General features: G+C 32.6%; 2 protein-coding genes across 2 annotated transcripts; one reads left to right on the top strand and one right to left on the bottom strand.

Moving 5' to 3' along the window:
• Window positions 1-1,410: 1,410 nt before the first annotated feature.
• On the top strand, window positions 1,411-6,387 carry LOC133293970 (2-methylene-furan-3-one reductase-like). The gene is made up of 4 exons (XM_061492607.1): window positions 1,411-1,629; window positions 3,982-4,305; window positions 5,727-5,886; window positions 6,122-6,387. The coding sequence occupies exons 1-4, from the start codon at window positions 1,432-1,434 to the stop codon at window positions 6,385-6,387; spliced, it is 948 nt and encodes a 315-aa protein (XP_061348591.1). The 5' UTR covers window positions 1,411-1,431.
• A 1,500-nt stretch (window positions 6,388-7,887) lies between these two features.
• LOC133293967 (RNA exonuclease 4-like) lies at window positions 7,888-11,572 on the bottom strand. Its single transcript, XM_061492603.1, has 7 exons — window positions 11,538-11,572; window positions 11,216-11,367; window positions 10,988-11,118; window positions 10,492-10,703; window positions 10,062-10,268; window positions 9,175-9,255; window positions 7,888-8,134 (listed from the first exon to the last, which is right to left on the bottom strand). The coding sequence occupies exons 1-7, from the start codon at window positions 11,570-11,572 to the stop codon at window positions 7,888-7,890; spliced, it is 1,065 nt and encodes a 354-aa protein (XP_061348587.1).
• Window positions 11,573-19,744: the final 8,172 nt, after the last annotated feature.

Raw genomic sequence — 19,744 nt, forward strand, 5'->3', positions numbered from 1 at the left:
TTAACAAGGCCTCAAAATACATCTTTTTCATAAGAGTTCCCAAAATATTGTTTTTACATTTACATCTATACATCAAAAGTAAACACAAATCATGTTATCCATGCATCATGCTATATGTGGCTTCTTGCCCTGGGATACTCCCTCATCATCAGTGGTAGTACCTGAAATGTATTCCCCGAAACGTGGGGTGATATATAAATCTCAGTAAACTAAGGGTCCTTGAAGGATCCATCCACCCTATAGTTCACTTACAGTGCATACATAATATCTGAGGATAAATAAACATCATCATATCATAACTGCTGGAATTCCGAAGAAAGGTTTACTACGTTTCTTAGGTATCTGACCACATGGAGATTCCGAAGGCTGTGTCCATGGAAAATTCCTACCGTTCTGTTATCATATGTACATAAGACTTTTGCTACGCCTTATGATCTGGTATGGTCCTTTCATGAAACTTTTGCTACGTTTCATTGGAATCAAACCCCAAAGACTTTTGCTACGTCTAAGGAAAGTCCATACAATGTAATCCTTTCAATAGACTTTTGCTATGTCTATTAGGCTTCAACCACATGAACTTTTGCTACGTTCCCACTCAAGGAACAACTTGTTCGAAAAATTAGATTCTACATCTAATTAATCTCTTTTAATCTTGGGAAAATTCTTAATTACTCATTATAGTGGTTTAGGTTATTATATTTATGATGATATCAATGAGTGTGCTACGAACCATCCAAAAATCATTAGTTCTTTGGCAGAGTATGTTGTTGCTGAAGAAAAAGTATTGGCACATAAACCCTCCAATTTGATGTGTATGCGACAAAATTATCTTATACAACATGAGATACATATTTCCTAAAAATTAAAACTTTAAAAAATATACGTACAAGTTCTCTATTAGTTTTTTAATGTACATCTGCATGACTAGTAGTGCAATAAACAATCAAACCTTACAAATGAAAATACTGAAGAGGACCACCAATATTAGTTTTTTTTTACAATATAGTGAATGAAATCTTAACACATAAAAATACATTATAAAAATAATATAATCAAGTTCTAGTGGGGTTAGTAATACCATGTTAAAAATGGTGTAGTGGGTAACATGAAAGGTACTCAAAGATTAAGATATCCTTTTATCTGGCTGCTATCTTTAGTGTTTTAAATAAGTAATGTTAAATAAGCATTTTTAAGTGTTCTTAGAGCAATAGTTTTTTTATTGAAAAAATATTTCTTCTACACTTATTTCAACCTGTAAACGAGTCTATAAATCTGCCATTAATTATTCACTCCATCTTCATCACCCCTGCTGAGCCACTCAGTTGAACATTAATTGATAAAGCCCTGTTTCATTTTTCTCTCTTTCAAAGACTCCTTCATTCACCACACAACAAATCTCATATTGCAGCTAAAGCTTCAAGCACTAATCCTATGATTCCAACTCACACAAAAGCATGGTTCTACTCTGAACATGGGAGGCCAGCTGAAGTTCTGAAATTAGATCCTAATTGGCCTTTACCCCAACTCAAAGATGACCAAGTGCTCATTAAGGTTGTTGCTGCATCCCTTAATCCCGTAGATTACAAAAGGATGCTCGCTTTGTTCAAAGACACTGACCCCCATCTTCCTGTATGTACAACTTCTTTTAATTCCCTCGTTAATTAGTTTATGAGATTAATATTTTTGAGATAATTTTATTTCTTAACATACGTTTTACGCAAGCGTGTGGGGTTCATATTTTTTTTCTCTCTCTTCTTCACATTGCCCCACATAGACCCCACAAATTTTATGTGTGTAGAATATAATCTCCTACAATATAAGAAATATTAAACCCTTTGTTTATATACATATATGGTTCCAAGTTGCTTGTTTGACACTTGTATGAGTTCTTATTTTATTTTATTTTAATATCCAGACTAATCCAATTCGAACACTATTTGATCCATATTGAGGATGGTTTTTCTTAACACCGTTTTGTTTATGGGATAATAGGCTTTCATATTATAGGAATTTGAAGTTTTCCTGCAATTTATGTATTCCGGAGAATACATAGTTATAATATTAAAGTTTTTTTTTTATATCCCTTATAATTATGTATTCTGAGAAATACATAGTTATAATATTAAAAATAACTTTTTTCTTATGTTATAACTATGTACTACTTACGATACATAGTTTGCAGAAAAATTTCAAATTTCTGCAACATTACCTCTGTTTATTCCTATTAATTGAACTCAAGACATATGATGGTAAACAATTCCTCCTAACTTGACCCATGGGCATTGGCTTTTATTCTTTATTTTTTGTTTTAAACATTACATGCACACCGTGTACACCAGTAGAGGGGAATCAGAGAAAAGAGTGAAAAAATTGTTTGGTTGTATCCTTTCCATTGTTTTAGTTGCCTGATTTTGGAGGGTTTACCGTTATTAACTTGTTATTCATCATTTAGACCTCATTTTCCGCCATTTATTCCTTTTGACCATTGTAATAAGAAAATGAAAAATTACAGTGTAAACCATAGTTATCATTATCGTACAATACACGATACGATACGATTCACAAGTGCAGTGATACATATTGTGTGATGTATCAGAAATAGGTTTGTATCATACGATACATATCGTGTATCACAAAAAAAAAAAATTATTAATAATAAGAAAAAGAAAATTGAAGATTTAATTTGTAATTTAAACTCAAAATTCAATCTGAAAAATTAGTATTGATAAAGGAAATAATTAAATGAATATTTTAATATATATTTTTAAATTGATTTTTATTATGCTTTTTGTATCTTGCGATTTGATACGATTCGCGATACACAATACAAAAAATAGCCAAATGATACACGATAAGTAATATATTCAACAACTTTGGTGTAAACCTTCATCTACTTCTCTTTTATTTTCTTTTGAGTTCGAACTACAAATACGCTGAGTTGAGGCTATATCCTACGTAAAATGAAGTTGAAAAAAAAAACACTCTTTGCATATCGATGCATAAATATTATTTTCTCTTATTCATCTTTTATTCATATTATAGTAATATTTTTTTTTTTTTTTTTGATAACATTATAGTAATATTTTAAGAGATAGGATCTATTTACAAATTTTTTTGCAAATTACACTAAGTACGAACGGTCGTACACTGCATGATTAAAGTATGACAGGTCGTACTTAGTGTAGTTTGTAAAAGTTTGTAAATAAAAAAGCTTGTAAATATAACCTGCCACATATTTTAATATATTATCTAGAGTCAACAGTCCTTTCCTAACTAATTTATTATCTTGATAGAGTCTCGTATGTTACCTGATAACTAATACAATATTTTTTTTTTTTTTGATAACAATACAATATTTTAAAGTTGTGACACTTATACTTTTGTTGGGACCTAAGAAACTAAGAAAGGGAAGGATATTTTGGCTCCGGTGTAAGAACGTAAAAGTCTTATTTTTTTATCTTAATTGTTGATTTTCGTTCATCTAATGATTATAATTTATTAAGTTATATCAATTATTTATTTATTAATTTCAAATAAATAATAATTATTAGATGAACGAAAATTAATTGCTAATACAGAGAGTAAGACTTTTAAATTTTACACAAATCAAAATATGCCTAGCCCGCTAACAAATTATACTATTTGTTATAGACTGGGTGGGGAATTAAAATTGTAAGCATTTTTTTATAGGGGAAATCATTTTTTTATGTTGCTGGAGAAGAAAATCTCTTTTGCAAAACAAATAACTATGTATTATGGGTAATATATAATTATAATATTAAAGTTATTTTTTTCTCTTTCCTCGTATATTATCATATGACGTGGTGAAGAAAGAAAAATATTTTTACCATTATAACCTTTAGAACATAGGCATTTTTTATTTTATTTTTGCAGAAGATAATTCTGGGAAAATGGAACCTTTTTTATACAGGAGCTAACTTTATTCTTTTGTTTTCAATTGTTTGTGGGTGGGGTGAGAAGATTGTTCCCGGTTTTGATGTTGCTGGGGTAGTGCTCAAAGTGGGATGTCAAGTGAAGAAATTTAAGGTTGGGGATGAAGTATATGGTGATATCAACGAGCAAGGCTTATCCAACCTAAAGATTCTTGGCACTTTGTCAGAGTATACTATTTCAGAAGAGAGACTATTGTCTCATAAGCCACCGAATCTAAGCTTCATTGAAGCTGCTAGCCTTCCTTTGGCAATTGAGACTGCTTACGAAGGCCTTGAGCGATCTGAGTTTTCTGCTGGCAAATCTATCCTTGTTTTGGGAGGAGCTGGTGGAGTTGGTAACTATGTCGTTCAGGTATATATACGAACTTGCATCTTATATACATATCTAGAAGTTTTATGTTTATTGATCCAACTGTATTCAATGGCTCGCGTAACTAATAAATTAGAGTCGTTAGATATAAATTAAATCAATAATAAAGATTGAGAGTATAACGTGAAAATAGGCTCAGTTGGGTTGAGCTTTGTCTTAAAGAGGTCGGCATGTATAAAATAATTTAGGTCTGACCTGGTCTATTAGTCTTATATAGGCCTAGATTATAAGTCTGGTCTGACCTATATTTAAAAAAAAAAAATATTGACTTAGACCTATTAGTTTGTTTAAGCCTATTAGATATTCAATAATTAAAAAAAATATTATTTTATTATTCAAAATTGCTAAAATAATAATTTATTTATTTTATTTAAAATATAATATAATATAGGTCGATTTATAGGCTTATAGATCCGGCATGTAAAATAAATCATATGCCCTACTTTCTAAATAGGTTTTTTTTGAGATCCGAGCCAATTATATTTGACTATATGTAATAGGCCGAGCTGTAGGCCCCTGTTAGGCCGGCTGACCCATTTACACTCCCACCTATAACAGGGGTGTAAATAGGTTAGCCTTGACCAGGCTTTGGCTTAAAATTAGGCAGGCTTCTATAAAATATTTTAAGCCTCACTTGTTTTAATTTGTTAGTTTGGTGTAGGCCTAATTATAAGTCTGACATTATTTATATTCAAAAAATAAAATATCTGATTAAGCCTGTTAGCCTGATTAAGTCTATCATGACTTTAAGAATTAAAAACAATTAAAAAAATAATTTATTATTCAAAATTATGTAAATAATAATTTATTTAAAATAAAAAATATGATATAGACTAAACTATAGATTTATAAGCCAAACCTTATAAAAGAGAGCGTATGACTTGCTTTGTAAATAGGATTTTTTTAAGGTTTGAGTCTATTTTATTTTACAAGATATAATAGGTTAAATCTGGCCTGATATAAACCAGGCTGTAGGCCCCTTATAGGTCGTCTAATCCATTTATATCATTACCCATATATATAAACTTACATCGGTATAAAAATAATTTCACTCTTGATCTTAATTATTGTTTTATTTGCATCCAATTGTTGACATATCTATAATTAGAGTGTAGTATATAAATAAGATCAATGAGTGTAAACTCCACCAATATAAAATGATCTACCCCCTATATATACAAGGAAAATATCAATTTATATCGGTGTAAGTGAATCTTTCTCCTCTATGAACCGTTGATTCTTCTTTGTTCTCGTCTCAAACAAATTAGAATTGTTGGATACATGTAGAATGAATGTTTAATAAAGGGTATAAAAGATTTTATACTTATACTCGTGTTAAGTTGATCCCTATGTGTAATTTGTAAAGGAGAACTAATAACTATTATGTCTGTGTTTGGGTGCAGCTTGCTAAGCATGTTTTTGGCGCATCTAAGATAGCAGCAACTTCTAGCACTGGGAAACTTGAATTTTTAAGGAAGTTGGGAGTTGACATGCCTATTGATTATACAAAGGAGAACTTTGAGGACCTCCCAGAAAAGTTTGATGTAGTGTATGATGCAGTAGGTTAGATCTCTGAACAAAAGTATATAACACATGAAAAATGGCCATTATATTATATTGTTTCTAAAACAGGGAAGGTTATATTTACAAACATTTTGTTTACAAACTATACTAAGTATGACTGGTCATACTTCAATCAAGAGTGTATGACCGGTCATACTTAGTGTAATTTGTAAAAAAAAAATTATAAACGGATCATTTCCTTTCTAAAACACTAATTCTGTAATTTCAAAAACAGGGCAACCTGAAAGGGCGTTGAAAGCTATCAAAGAAGGTGGCAAAGCTGTGACAATAGTACCTCCTGGACTTCCACCAGCTATTGTGTTTGTGCTCACTTCTAAAGGTTCTATCTTAGAGAAGTTAAGACCTTACTTTGAGAGTGGTCAGTTGAAGCCAATGCTTGATCCCAAGACTCCAATCCCATTTTCTCAGGTTATTGAAGCTTATTCCTACTTGGAAACCTCGAGAGTCACAGGAAAAGTGGTCGTTTATCCCATCCCCTGACCATACTATTCAACTGGTATAATTCCTAATAAACATATATAACTAGGTGTGTGTGTGTGTGCGTGTGTTAGTTAATTGAGGCTTGTGTCAAACCAAGTCCTTTAGTACTATGCTTCATGTTTGTCTATATATACATATATATAGCTGGTGCCTTGCTGCTGAAGAATAAAGATTGGTTATAGAAGTATATATATGAAATCCATGGTCTTGTGTAAGTACCCTTGGATGCTGTTGAAATCAAGTTGAAACAAGGCATCCCAAGAATTTTTATAGTACTTTACATTTGGTATCTATATGTGGACTTTGCTTAGTACTACTACTACTACTACCTTATATATATAAAATATATATCACAACGTGGCTTTCAATTACATCCAAAAATCCCCCATGCAAAACTTGTAATTAAGCAACAAGCAAGTCCCAAATTAAATTTATTCTAGCAGTGTTACATGTTCAAATCAAATGTACATACATCTTATGTTGCACCGACACTGACACCGACACGGGACACGGGACACGACACGACACGACACGACACTCCGACACGTTAATTCTAAAAATTGTTAAATTTCGACACGTTAAGACACGTTTTGATATTATATAATATTTTTAATTTATGTAGTGTATATTATATTTAGTATTCAATAATTTAACAAAAAAATAAAGCTAAACTTATAATACCCATCAATTTTGCAAAGAAACATGAGATATCCCAAATGTTTATATTAAACTGAATAAAATCGTAATCGTACTCTAACGAATCTAATAGTTGAAACTCAAAATGCAACACAACATAACTTTTGAACCTTTCTTGAGTCTTTGCAATGAGTATTCAAATGTCGGAAAGTGTCGGTGAGTGTCGGGAAGTGTCGAACACGACATGTCAGAATTTTTGAAATGTCAGTGCTTCCAAATTTATTCCATGTAGGTAGTAATAGCGCATTTTCTCATCTCATCCTCCTTCAATTTTCTCTTCTTCATCTTATTTTATTTCGTTACCCTTTTATTTTATTTCAATTCTTTTGGGGACGGCGCTTCACATTATTAATTAATTAATATCCAATAGGAAGCTGCTTCTGTTCCTTTTGACGTGTATTGAATAGCAAGTTCAGCAACAATGGAGCTTTTCTTCAATTGCATATTTAAATACATTTCTTGCTTTATAAGAGCTTCATGTATGGCTGTCCACCACTCCATCATATATTTGTTGGAAAGTGTTATTAAATCTTATTACATATAGATTTTAACCAACTAATCCGTAAACAAGATAAATAAATATAATGCGTTGATTATGAAAGATACTTATTGATCATATGGTTTACGTTACTATATATATATTGAACTCATTCATACATAACATACATATACCTCTTTTCTATTTGGTGCTATACATCATTCACTATTACTTTTTATAGGAATTAATGCATCTTATAAATTGATAGTACTCATTGATACCCTGATGTGGATGAGCTTTAGATCTGGTTTATTGGCCCTTTTCATTCAAGTACTACATAAGGAATCCAAGCACCAGCAATTGTAATCGGATTTTGAGATTTCCAGCATTTGTGTGGGGGTCATTTTCTCAAGCTCACTTTGCCTCCATGAAGCAAAACTATTCCTGTTTTGTGGGTCAGATTTCAAAGGGTAATACTCTATTTTGTGTTCTTGAGATCTCATTCTGTTGTAGAGCCTCATTGTTGCTACACAATCATCATAAGGATCCTGTATCCCAATTTGAATGTCATACCTGCATATAAATGCAGTTATGCATATAAAAACAGAAGCTCTTCATTATTTTCACAACACAGAGAAGGGAAGGGTTATATTTACAAATTTTTTGTTTACAAACTGCATTATGAGCCTGTTTGGATCTTCTCTTTTTTAAGCTAGAAGCTACTTATGAGCTGAGCCTGTTTGGATTCTCTTATTTTTAAGCTAGAAACTACTTATAAGCTAAAGCTAAAAAAAAAAAACTTAAAAAAAGAAGCTAAAAGCTGTTTGGAAATTACATAAAAGTTTTAGCTTAAAAATTACTTTAAAGCACATATTTCGAGAAAATTATCTCTCTCTCTATCTTTATCACTCTTCATTTAAAAAAAACACACAATTCAAGAAAAACAGATAAGAGCTTAAAAAAAAGGAGGAGGAGCTTTTAGTTTTCAGTTTATTTCTTCATTATAAAAAAAGAACTTTTCGTTATAAGAGCTTTTCTCAAAACCTGTTTAGCCTAGCTTATGCTTATAAGTAACTTCTAACATAAAAAAAAAAAAAAAAAAGATCCAAACAGGCACTAAAGCTAGCTAAAAAAAGAGCTTAAAAAAAAGTTGAAAGCTGTTTGGTAATCACATAAAAAATTTAGCTTAAAACTTACTTAAAAACACGTATTTCAAGAAAATTATCTCTCTCTCTATTTTTATAACTCTTCATTATAAAAAAAAAAAAAAAAAACACACAATCCAATAAAAAGAGATACGAGCTTAAAAAAAAGCTCATTTATGAGTTTTTAGTTTTCAGCTTTTTTCTTCATTATAAAAAAAAAAAACTTTTCGTTATAAGAGTTTTTCTCAAAACCTGTTTGGCCTAACTTATGCTTATAAGTTAGCTTCTAACTTAAAAAAAAAAGATCCAAACAAGTACTATGTACTCCTGGAAGTACACTATGTTACATTTTGTACTTCCAGTAGTACATAATATAATTTATAAAAAAAAATTGTAAACGGATCCTTCCCCTTTGAAGAATTCACATCTGAAATATCCTCATTAGTTTTCCTTGTCAAATATACTTGCCCAAGATACGCTTGTGTTAAGTACTTGAGTGCGTTGCTCAACTTGCTTGTCTTCATCAATGGAGGGTATTTTGCAGTGTCCCTGTTTGCATATATATATTTGTTCAATTATATGCTTTAAAATTAGTCAGCAATTTGAATATGGGCAGGGACGTCATAGGCAAGGCATTCTATTTGAGAATGGATCCTCTCATGTGGAAAAGTGATTATGTGATTATGTTATTTAATCACAATCGTTTATTGATGATGAGATAAGAAAGAGAAAAATATATAATTTTTAAATAAATCGTCGTGATTAAATAACATGACCACATGACCATTTTTTTCACACGAGAGAATTCACTCCCATTCTATTTCCTTAAAGTAACAAAGCATATGCCTTATATGACAGATTATTTTATATGAGATGCACGATAGAGTGTAGAATATATGGTGGAGAAAGACACCTTATAATTTTATAAAATTTGTTGATTCCTACAAATTAAAGTAATGGTGGAGCTTTGCATAATAAAATTTATATTTTTCTCTCTCATTACAAGATTCTCTCCCATTAATAAGGAAAAGGAGAAAATCTGAATCCTATAATGCATATTAATTAGACCATTTCTCTTCTATTTAAAATGGAGAAGTTTGGAAGAAAGGAAAGGAGGGAATTTTTCTTTTTAAAAAATCATTCTTCTTATATAAGATTTTCTTAAATGATAGAAACTATGATCATGAGACATTGTACTAAATTACTAATCTCTTATTCATTTTTATAAACATTTTATAATTCTCTCAGTAATAATAAAAAAAATTAAAAAAAAAATCACCCCTTCCTTTACATATTCCCCTACAAAGACCTTCATTCTAAAGTACATATAGTAAATATTGAATTGAATATATTACCTAATTTTTTCTGCTCTATATTCTATCTGCAAGCATTCCAAGTCATGATCTAAACCATGACCCACAAGAATCCTGGCATTTCCACCTCTTGGTCGAATTGTCCACACAGGTTCTCCATTGCATAGGAAATCTTGAATCCTCCTCTGCACTTGCCTTGTTGGCATTGCATCCCTCAAGTATTCTGGTCTAATACCTGTCATCTCAAACCTGTTAATCAATCAGCAGCCTTCAACTCAACAAATTTATAAAAATCACTCCTCGTTAGACCTCGACTAGCGAGTGTGAGCTGAAAACAATTCTTATATACAATCTTACTCATATATATATATATATAAAGACTATTTTTTGGATTCGAACCCGCGACCTTTCAGTCAACGAATATATGTTCCAAAAAATATATATATGAGACCTTTAATGTTAGTTTACTAACCTATAGTTTGTGACTGGAATTGGTGGGTTCACATAAGAATGGAAAATGATGTTTTCATGCTCATCAATTATGCATACTCTTGCACAAAGATCCATTGAGCCATCACTGCCACCACCAACCATTTTACAAGCAAGTGCAACTACTTGTTGCCCCCTTCCACCAATAATCAAATTATCAATAATGGTCAAGTTTGAAAAGCGCGCATTTAGTTCCTAGAACAAAATATTGTACAACAAAAAAAAAAATGTTAAGGCCCAATTGTGTGTATAAAAATGGGGAATGAATACTCTCACGTGACATGAAGTCATCTGAGAGGATCTCAACCATCAGATTCAAATGAAAAGTGATCATTTTCTTACCCTTTATCTTAATATATTCTTTCATCATTATTGATCTGTATTTGGACAACTGAAATTATCTCACATAATTTTATGTCACATGAGACTATTCATTCCCTGCAAATTAATTCAACAATAGCCAAGTAAGAAATTGATACAGCATTTATTCCAGAGACTCTGCATCTTTCTTGGTGGAACGTGCTTGAGTTTTGGTTATCAAGGACTTTAAAGCAAAACTTGCATCCTCGGTTGGCAAAAATATCTCTGCATTCCTGTTTTGGTAGTGGACCTGGAAAAGCAGATTAAATGTCATAACAAGCTATATTTTGAAAACAAAGTCTTTGTAGTTAATTTGCTTAAAAATTCATGAAGTGGTTACCACTTACCAAGAAGATGTTCCCTTAGAGACTCAAAGGACCTGCAGTGTTTCCCACAAATGCCACATGATGGTTCATGATCAGAATGACATGAGATCCTCATGTGCTCCACAAGGTGCTCCATTTTGTTGAACTGTCTAAAGCATGCTGCACACTTATTCCTAATGTGATATATAAATACTAGCTAGTTAATTAGTCCTTATATTTATGCATTGTTATATATGAAATTTTGGTTCGACTTAATGTTTCTAGTTAAGTGGAACTGTGGTATATATATATATATATATATATATATATGCATGTTTGTGTATGATATAGTAAGAAAGAGAACCTGTGAGTTTCTGCGTGCTCAGTTCTGCTGTCCATGATTCTTAAAACTGATCTATATAACTATTCTGAAAGACTTAGAAGACTAATTAAAGGGAATTGAGGTCAAAAGCAGGATGAGATGGTACTTAAATACTAGCAGCAGAGGGAACAATCACCGAATCCAAGTTGCAAACAAGGTTGATTCTTGAAGGCATTACACAGTACCTTTGGGCATATGAAAGCATGCAAGTTGCAGCTATAAAAAAATATAAAATGCATTTTTAGCGGTTCATATTAATTTATTTTAGGAAAAAGTGTGTATCCTTTCAAAGGATATAAAATTATATTATTTTAAAATAGAAAGAGATAAATTATATGAAGAGAGAGAGTGAGATTTTTTTTCTCTCTACTCCCATTATCTATCTCTTCCTCTCTCTTAAAACAATCATGTTTTAAAAAAATACACATTTTTCTCTTTAATTTATAATAAAAAAATTCTTCCAATATATTTATTTTTAAAAAGTTTATACTGTAGTAAAATTGACTTTTGCAATGTCGCCGACTTGATTTAGAAGCCTTCTTAATACTTTTATTTGTTTGTTTCTTACCTTTTTCCTTTTGGTTTTCCATCATCAATTTTATATTAATGAATAGTATTACTTCCGTAAAATATATTTTTTCATATAGCTACCGTAGTTGAATATTATTTTTTTATACTTTGCGGGGCAATGCATATTTTTTGGGTTGTAAGTGCTAGAGTATTCAAGTGTGATAAGTCCTATATTGGTTGATAATGGGCTAAGTTAAATGTATATAAGTGGAATAACCCATGAACTCAATGCCTTAAGATTTTGGGTTGAGATGCGGTGTCGGATCCACTTGCTACAGTTGGTGTAGCTTAGCCCATTTGTGGTGTCCCCTGCCACGGGCTCCACCCTGGACCCGCCTGAAAGTGGTATCAGAGCCGAGTTGTACTCGAGCTAGCCTGGTGATCTGCTAGGAGGCAGATTGAGTACTTGGGCCCTGAGGTACTCGGTTGAAGGAAAGCATATCAATGTGGGTTTCCCACTTGAGTGGGAGTGGGTTTCCCACTTGAGTGGGAGATTGTTGGAGTATTCAAGTGTGATGAGTCTCACATTGGTTGGTAATGGGCTAAATTAAATGTATATAAGTGGAAGGATCCATGAACCCAATGCCTTAAGGTTTTGGGTTGAGATGTGATGTCGGATCCATTTGCTACGCGGTTGGTTGTAGCTTAGTCCATTGGTGGTGTCCCCTGCCATGGGCTTCCCTTGGACCCCCCTGACAGTGGTATCAGAGCCGGGTTGGGCTCGGACTAGCCAGGGGATTTGTCTAGGAGGCGGGATGAGTACTTGGTCCCTGGGGTACTCGGTTGAAGAGGAGCATATCAATGTTGGGTTGTAAAGAATCAATTCAACCCAAAATCTTAAGCTGTTGGGTGAGGCTACATTAATGATTTTATATATCTCAACACGCCCCCTCACACGAGAGCCCACTGGGCTTAAAGTGTGGACAATGCACAGGCCCACCTACCTGGGCGAAGAAAGAAATTTCACTAGAAAGAAAGTGGGGGCGGTGAGGATCGAACCCGGTACACCGAAGCTCTGATACCATGTAAAGAACCAATTCAACCCAAACGCTTCACTTGATATGGTATCAGAGCCGGGTTAGGCTCAGACTAGCCAGGTGCTTGGCTAGGAGGCGGGGTGAGTACTTGGGCCCTGGGGTACTCGGTTGAAGAGGAGCATATCAATGTTGGGTTTCACACTTGAGGGAGAGATTGTTAGAGTATTCAAGTGTGATGAGTCTCACATTGGTTGGTAATGGGCTAAGTGAAACAAATATAAGTGGATGGACCCATTAACCCAATGCCTTAAGATTTTGGGTTGTAAAGAATCAATTTAACCCAAAAACTTAAGTTGTTGGGTGAGGCTACATTAATGATTTTATATATCTCAACACACCCCCTCACACGAGAGCCCACTGGGCTTAAAGGGTGGACAATGCACAGGCCCACCTATCTGTGCGAAGAAAGAAATTCCACCAGAAAGAAAGTGGGGGCGGTGAGGATCGAACCCGGTACACCGAGGCTCTGATATCATGTAAAGAATCAATTCAACCTAAAAGCTTCCCCTGATAGTGGTATCAGAGCCGGGTTACGCTCGGACTAGCCATGTGCTTGGCTAGGAGGCGGGTAGAGTACTTGGGCCCTAGGGTACTCGGTTGAAGAGGAGCATATCAATGTTGGATTTCATACTTAAGGGGGAGATTGTTAGAGTATTCAAGTGTGATGAGTCTCACATTGATTGATAATGGCCTAAGTGAAATAAATATAAGTGGAAGGACCCATTAACCCAATGCCTTAAGGTTTTGGGTTGAGACGTGGTGTCAGACTCACTTGATATGACAGGTTTAACTTAGCTCATTGGTGGTGGTCCCCCATCACGGGCTTCCCCTAAACCTGCCTGATAGTGGTATCAGAGCCGGGTTGTTCTTGGGCTAGCCAGATATTTGGCTAGGAGGTGGGTTGGGTACTTGGGCCCTGGGGTACTCGGTTGAGGCGAAACATATCAATGGTGGGTTTCAGACTTGAGGGAGAGATTGTTAGGATATTCAAGTGTGATGAGTCCCACATTGATTGGTAATTGGCTAAGTCAAGTGTATATAAGTGGGAGGACCCAAGAACCCAATGCCTTAAGGTTTTGAGTTGAGAAATGGTGTCAGACTCACTTGATATGGTAGTCTAGATTACTCATTGGTGGTGGTTCCCTGTTGACACATTCACCTGCAATGTCAAGCTGACATATTCACCTGCCATGTCAAACTGACACATTTAAACACAGATTTAGTCTTTTAAAACCAAAGTTTGGCCCGACTCGCAGCTATTTACACCCATACTCCTTATAATAAAATATACTCGGCATTTACCACCACATAGCTCATTTTTCTTAAACTTATGTCAATTTATTCCTGCGAATAATTAAGAACTCCTCCTTTCAACAACCAAAGATCAATTTCAAGATCTTAGCCCTGATGAATAAAACAGATCTATATTTGATAATTAATTATATCATTCATTTAGTTTATTTAAAAAAAAAACTCAATTAGATTTTTAATTATGAGCTAAATAAATGGATACTTAATATTAGCCCAGCTAAATATAGTGAAAACTACCAAATAGTAGTAGCTTAGTTGGCGCATAAGAGCTGAGCATGTGGGGGTGAGAGCATGTGTTCGATCCTCCCCAATACCATATTTGGAAGAGATTTAAAGTCTTAATCCTAAATCCACCCTGAATCAGACTAGTCGCGAAGCGATGACCGATTGAAATATTTCCAAAAAAATATAATAAAAACTTATGAGGACATCAGACCGACTCGCTTTATATAAATAATTATGTTCGGTATAAAAAAAGTACAACGAAAGCATATCGACACTATTAAAGTAACTCTAAGATTATGGTTCCCGAATCTCATATTGTAGGTCAATTTTCTTATTTAGATTATGTTTCTTGAGAATCCAATGTGATAAATGTTAAGTAATAATTTGTAATATATATATATATATATATATATATATATATATATATATATATATATATATATATATATATATATATATAGGAAAGAGATCATTTGACTTCAGAGTAAGACTTATAAGTCTTACTCCTTATCTCAGACCTTAATTTCCAGTTATAGTTTAGAAAGTCATATTAATTAATTAATTATTAATTACATTACAAATGACAACTGTTGATTTTCGTCCATCAACGGCTAAGATGAGGAGTAAGACTTAACAGTCTTACTCTTAAGTCAAAAGAACTATCTCCATATATATATGTGTGTGTGGGGGTGGGGTGGGCGGCGGGATCTTCTTGCATCGATGTAAGAATAATAAAATTTACACTCAAATTAATCATTGATTTTCGTATATCTGACAGTTGTAATTTATTGAGAATTAATAATTAATTAATTATAATAGCTCAATTAATTACAGTCGTCTGATTGACAAAAATCAAGGATTAAGATTGAGTGTAAGATTTATTATTCTTACACCGATGTAAATTGATCATGTCCCTAATTATATATAGGACAGAATCAATTTTCACCGATGTAAATTGAACATATTCCTATATATATATATATATATATATATATATATATATATATATATATTAAGGGATATATTATATCTATAATTTTTTTCTTACAATTATTTTATTATCGTTATATCAAAATTAAATTAAATTAATGATTTTTATTTAATATTATTTTGTAATTATGTATTTAATTTTGATTTAACAACAAAGAAAAAGATGCTGTAATTGTAAATATAAACTTCGTCCCTCGTATTTTAATATTTGAAATCTGTGAATAATGCCACTAGCTAGAATTTTATGGCTTGTCTAACCCAGATGCGTCTTCGATTTGACTCATAAAGCATTGTGACTTTGGTAATTGTCAATTAATATAGCATAGATTCATATATACCTTCCTCTAATTAAGTTCTGGCGTTGGGCTAACCGCATCTTGCACTAGCAGCACAATGAAGACAGACTAGAAAGTGCGTTAAAAAGTCACACCATGCCACTTTGGGGCTCGCATAAGATGTTAATTTCGAACTTGTCTCGCACTCTGAATTAATCCAATAATCATTGTAAAGAATCGAAGTTTGTGGAAATATCCGAAAGAGCTACTCGTTGTTGCGATTTCTGCAAGTACATCGGTCGTACAAGTAAAAAAGTGATAAAAAAAGTTGTCGTTCTCACGAGGACCGATGACCAAGCAATAATTTATCTATTTAACTAAAGTTGAATTCGTGAAAGGAGTTTCTTCATAATATTGTAATTAAATTAAAAACAGATCTTTTAAACTTATTTTTAGTTTTCAATAATTTAGAAAATAAATTCAGAATTAATAAAGCTAGAAATTTGTTTTAAGTTTTTAATAAAAAAACGTAACTAGGACTCGACTTTCCCAATGGTTTCTTAACGAATCTACCTATTTTTATGATTATATTCAAGATCAAGTTATTAACAGTCTTTTCTACATTTGATCAAATCTCAATCCCTTGGTAATATAATCCTTTATTTCACTTCAAAGCCTAATCCCTTAGTACTTTTTCATAAAATAAGCATTAACGCAAAAACCTGCCGTTATAGAATTCATAAGTCTATCCCTAGATCATACAAATTCCAGCAATCAATCAATCGAAATCGATACACCACCATCCCTATTGTCATGCATGACTCTAAGGCTCATTCAAGATTGGTCAGATCATAAACAAGACTAGAAATTTTAAACAAATTAATTGCATAACTTAAATCAAGAATATAAATCGCAAGATATGCAAATAGCGCCTTAACTACTTAAAGAAAATTAGCTTGACATAGTCAGGAAACAAGAACAATAGATGAAAAGAAACTAAAGTTCATAAATGAAAATAAAACCCGGTCTTCACGGTGAAGCTTTGACCATTCTTCCGCTCCTCTGCCTCTTCTCTTGAATTCGCGTCTCCAGAAGTTCCCTTCTCGGCTTCACTCGCGTTGTATTTAAAGAGTAAAATTTGGGCTTCTGATTCTGGACCAACTCGCTGAGGAGCTCGTTAAAGCGAGCTGCTCAGCGAGACAATTTCTTCACCTTCGCTCACTTGCTCGCTGAAGCGAGCTGTGGAGCAAGCTTGATTGTGCTGCTCGCTAAAGCGAGCAGTAGAGCGAGCGTGACCAAATAATTTATTTATTTATTTATTCTCTTATTTTCGCTTGATAATCAGTCGATGCCAACTGCCTCCTCATCCTTATCAAGTTAGTAATTTGTTATTCTAGTATGAAACAACCTGAAACAACAACAAAGATTATGATATTATCTATTCGTTGGCAATTTACTATCTTTTAATAATTTATTAATTAACATTATATTTTTAATTATTTTAATTATTATTTGAACTATTTTTAATAATAAAAATATAGTGTCTTGGACAATTATCACTCGTCTCAAAGAGATAATTAAGGTTGATATCAAAAAAAAAAGTCACACCACATACTAAATCTGATTAGCTTTTTTGGGAGAGTCGGCCCTCGGGATATCCTAACAAGCTTTAATTTTTTGAGTTGGCTATGTGATTAATACCAAATTGGGGTTTAGTTACATTTAGGGGGTGTTTGGTTCAAGTTTTTGGAGAGGATTATCGGTAATCCTTCTTTGGTAAATGTAATTACCACGTTTGGTAGAAGAAATAAATTACGATTCTCGGATATCCAAGGATTACCGGTAATTTGATTTATAAAGAAAAGTCACTATTCAGAATACCAAAAATAATATTGTAATTCGAAATACCAATCAGAATACCAAGTAAAGGGAAAGCACAACAATAAATTTTGAGCCAAAAATACCTCAATACACATAAAAATCTAGACCCAATCTATCAATTACAAAAATAAAAATAGTTTGGGGTTATTTTTGTAAAATAACCTCATATTCCAAGTCATATTTCGTTCTAAACCAAATATGGAATCAGTAATTTTTACCCAATATTCTCGGTAATATTTTGGCGAACCAAACACATCTTTCGTAAGATTCCAAGTAAACTCAATTTCTACTGAATTCCCATTAATCATGATTCCCGGTCACCAAAAAATTTCTCTTGTACCAAACACACCCTTAAGATTCATCGTCATTCCACCCATCACATCCCCTATATATATATATATATATATATATATATATATATATATATATATATATAGACAAGATCTTTTGACATCGATGTCAAACTTTGAAATTTGACACAATATCTTAACTGTTGATTTTCGTTTCGTCAGTCAACGGTTATCATTTATTGGGAATCAAATTTTGTCAACTGAGCTACACATATTAGGCATAGCGATTAATCAATTGATGAGATGATTGATTATTCTTAATCAATCTTTTACTTTGATGTATCCAAAATCCCAGGTGATGAAAGTATATTATTATGAACATATGCTTTTTCTTTTTCTCGAGTAAATCGCAAACTAACGACACAAAGACGACTAAGGTATTTAGATATGAACCGAATTTACCGAATATCCTTTGGCCTCGGAAAAGAAGAATCGTTATTCCTCTCCAAGTAAAGGACGGTATTTTTTATTTTATTTTTTGGAAATTAGTAAAAGACGGTATTTAATCTATATATATATATATGGGAAAATTATTTCTCAAGCCGTTTGAGATAAGTTTATCTCCGGTCATCCCAAAACTACGTCAGTTTATTTATTTATTTTCTTATATTAATTGATTTACCTTCGAATGGTTATGATTTTCTTTTTCTCTCTCTTCCTTTATCACCGTTGATTCATCTTTGTACGATTATGATTTAATAGCCGGAGATAAAGTTATCTCAAGCAGCTTGAGAAACGATAAGCCCGTATATATATATATATATATATATATATATATATATATATATATAAGATATGGGGAAAATCTCTATGGGTTAAGTTATGATTAAGATATGGGGAAAATCTCTATGGGTTAAGTCAAGCATAATTAATTTAAATTAAACAGTATGGAATGGAAGCGCCCAAAAAACCTTTTTGTCTCCAAGTTGAGTTTTATTTATCGTATTCTTGGGGCATATATTAATTTCTTTTCTACAAGCTTTTTGCATGTAATAGCTAGCAATCGTTACCAAGCCACATGCATGAGCAGATTAATTTGACAATAAATCCAAGGGAATGTCAGCCGGAGCTAGCTTCTTTTGATCACTATGAATCATGAAAGGCCCACCAAAGTTGGAGCAATGAAAGAAAGTGGCATCGGAGATATTATATTTTCATAAGATTTAGGACCATTTTATCATTATCAGATTTTGGTGTTGGTCAGCCTTATGTAAATTATTTTAAGATGGATTTGGTTTAATAGCATAATGTAAATTAAATTATAGGTTAATGGCAGAATCATAAAAAAAAAAAATTAAAAGAGATGAAATTATAATGAAATTTTTTCTTTTAAATTATAACTGTTTATTTGACCAAAAAATAAAAATGGCACTTACAACTAAAGGGCTTTATTAATTTTGAGGGGGTTGAGCATTGCATTAATATATGAACAAAAAATAAGAAATAATGTTGAATTTTAAAGGTTTGTACAAACTTGAAGGGGAGCGATCGCCCATGCTAACCCCTCCATTGCTTCCCCATATGCCACTACTAGAAAAGTCTTTATTATC

Source organism: Gastrolobium bilobum, unplaced genomic scaffold (genome assembly GCF_033153095.1).
Source record: "Gastrolobium bilobum isolate Gb01-03AN ecotype WA unplaced genomic scaffold, APGP_CSIRO_Gbil_v1 utg38683, whole genome shotgun sequence".
Classification (NCBI taxonomy): domain Eukaryota; kingdom Viridiplantae; phylum Streptophyta; class Magnoliopsida; order Fabales; family Fabaceae; genus Gastrolobium; species Gastrolobium bilobum.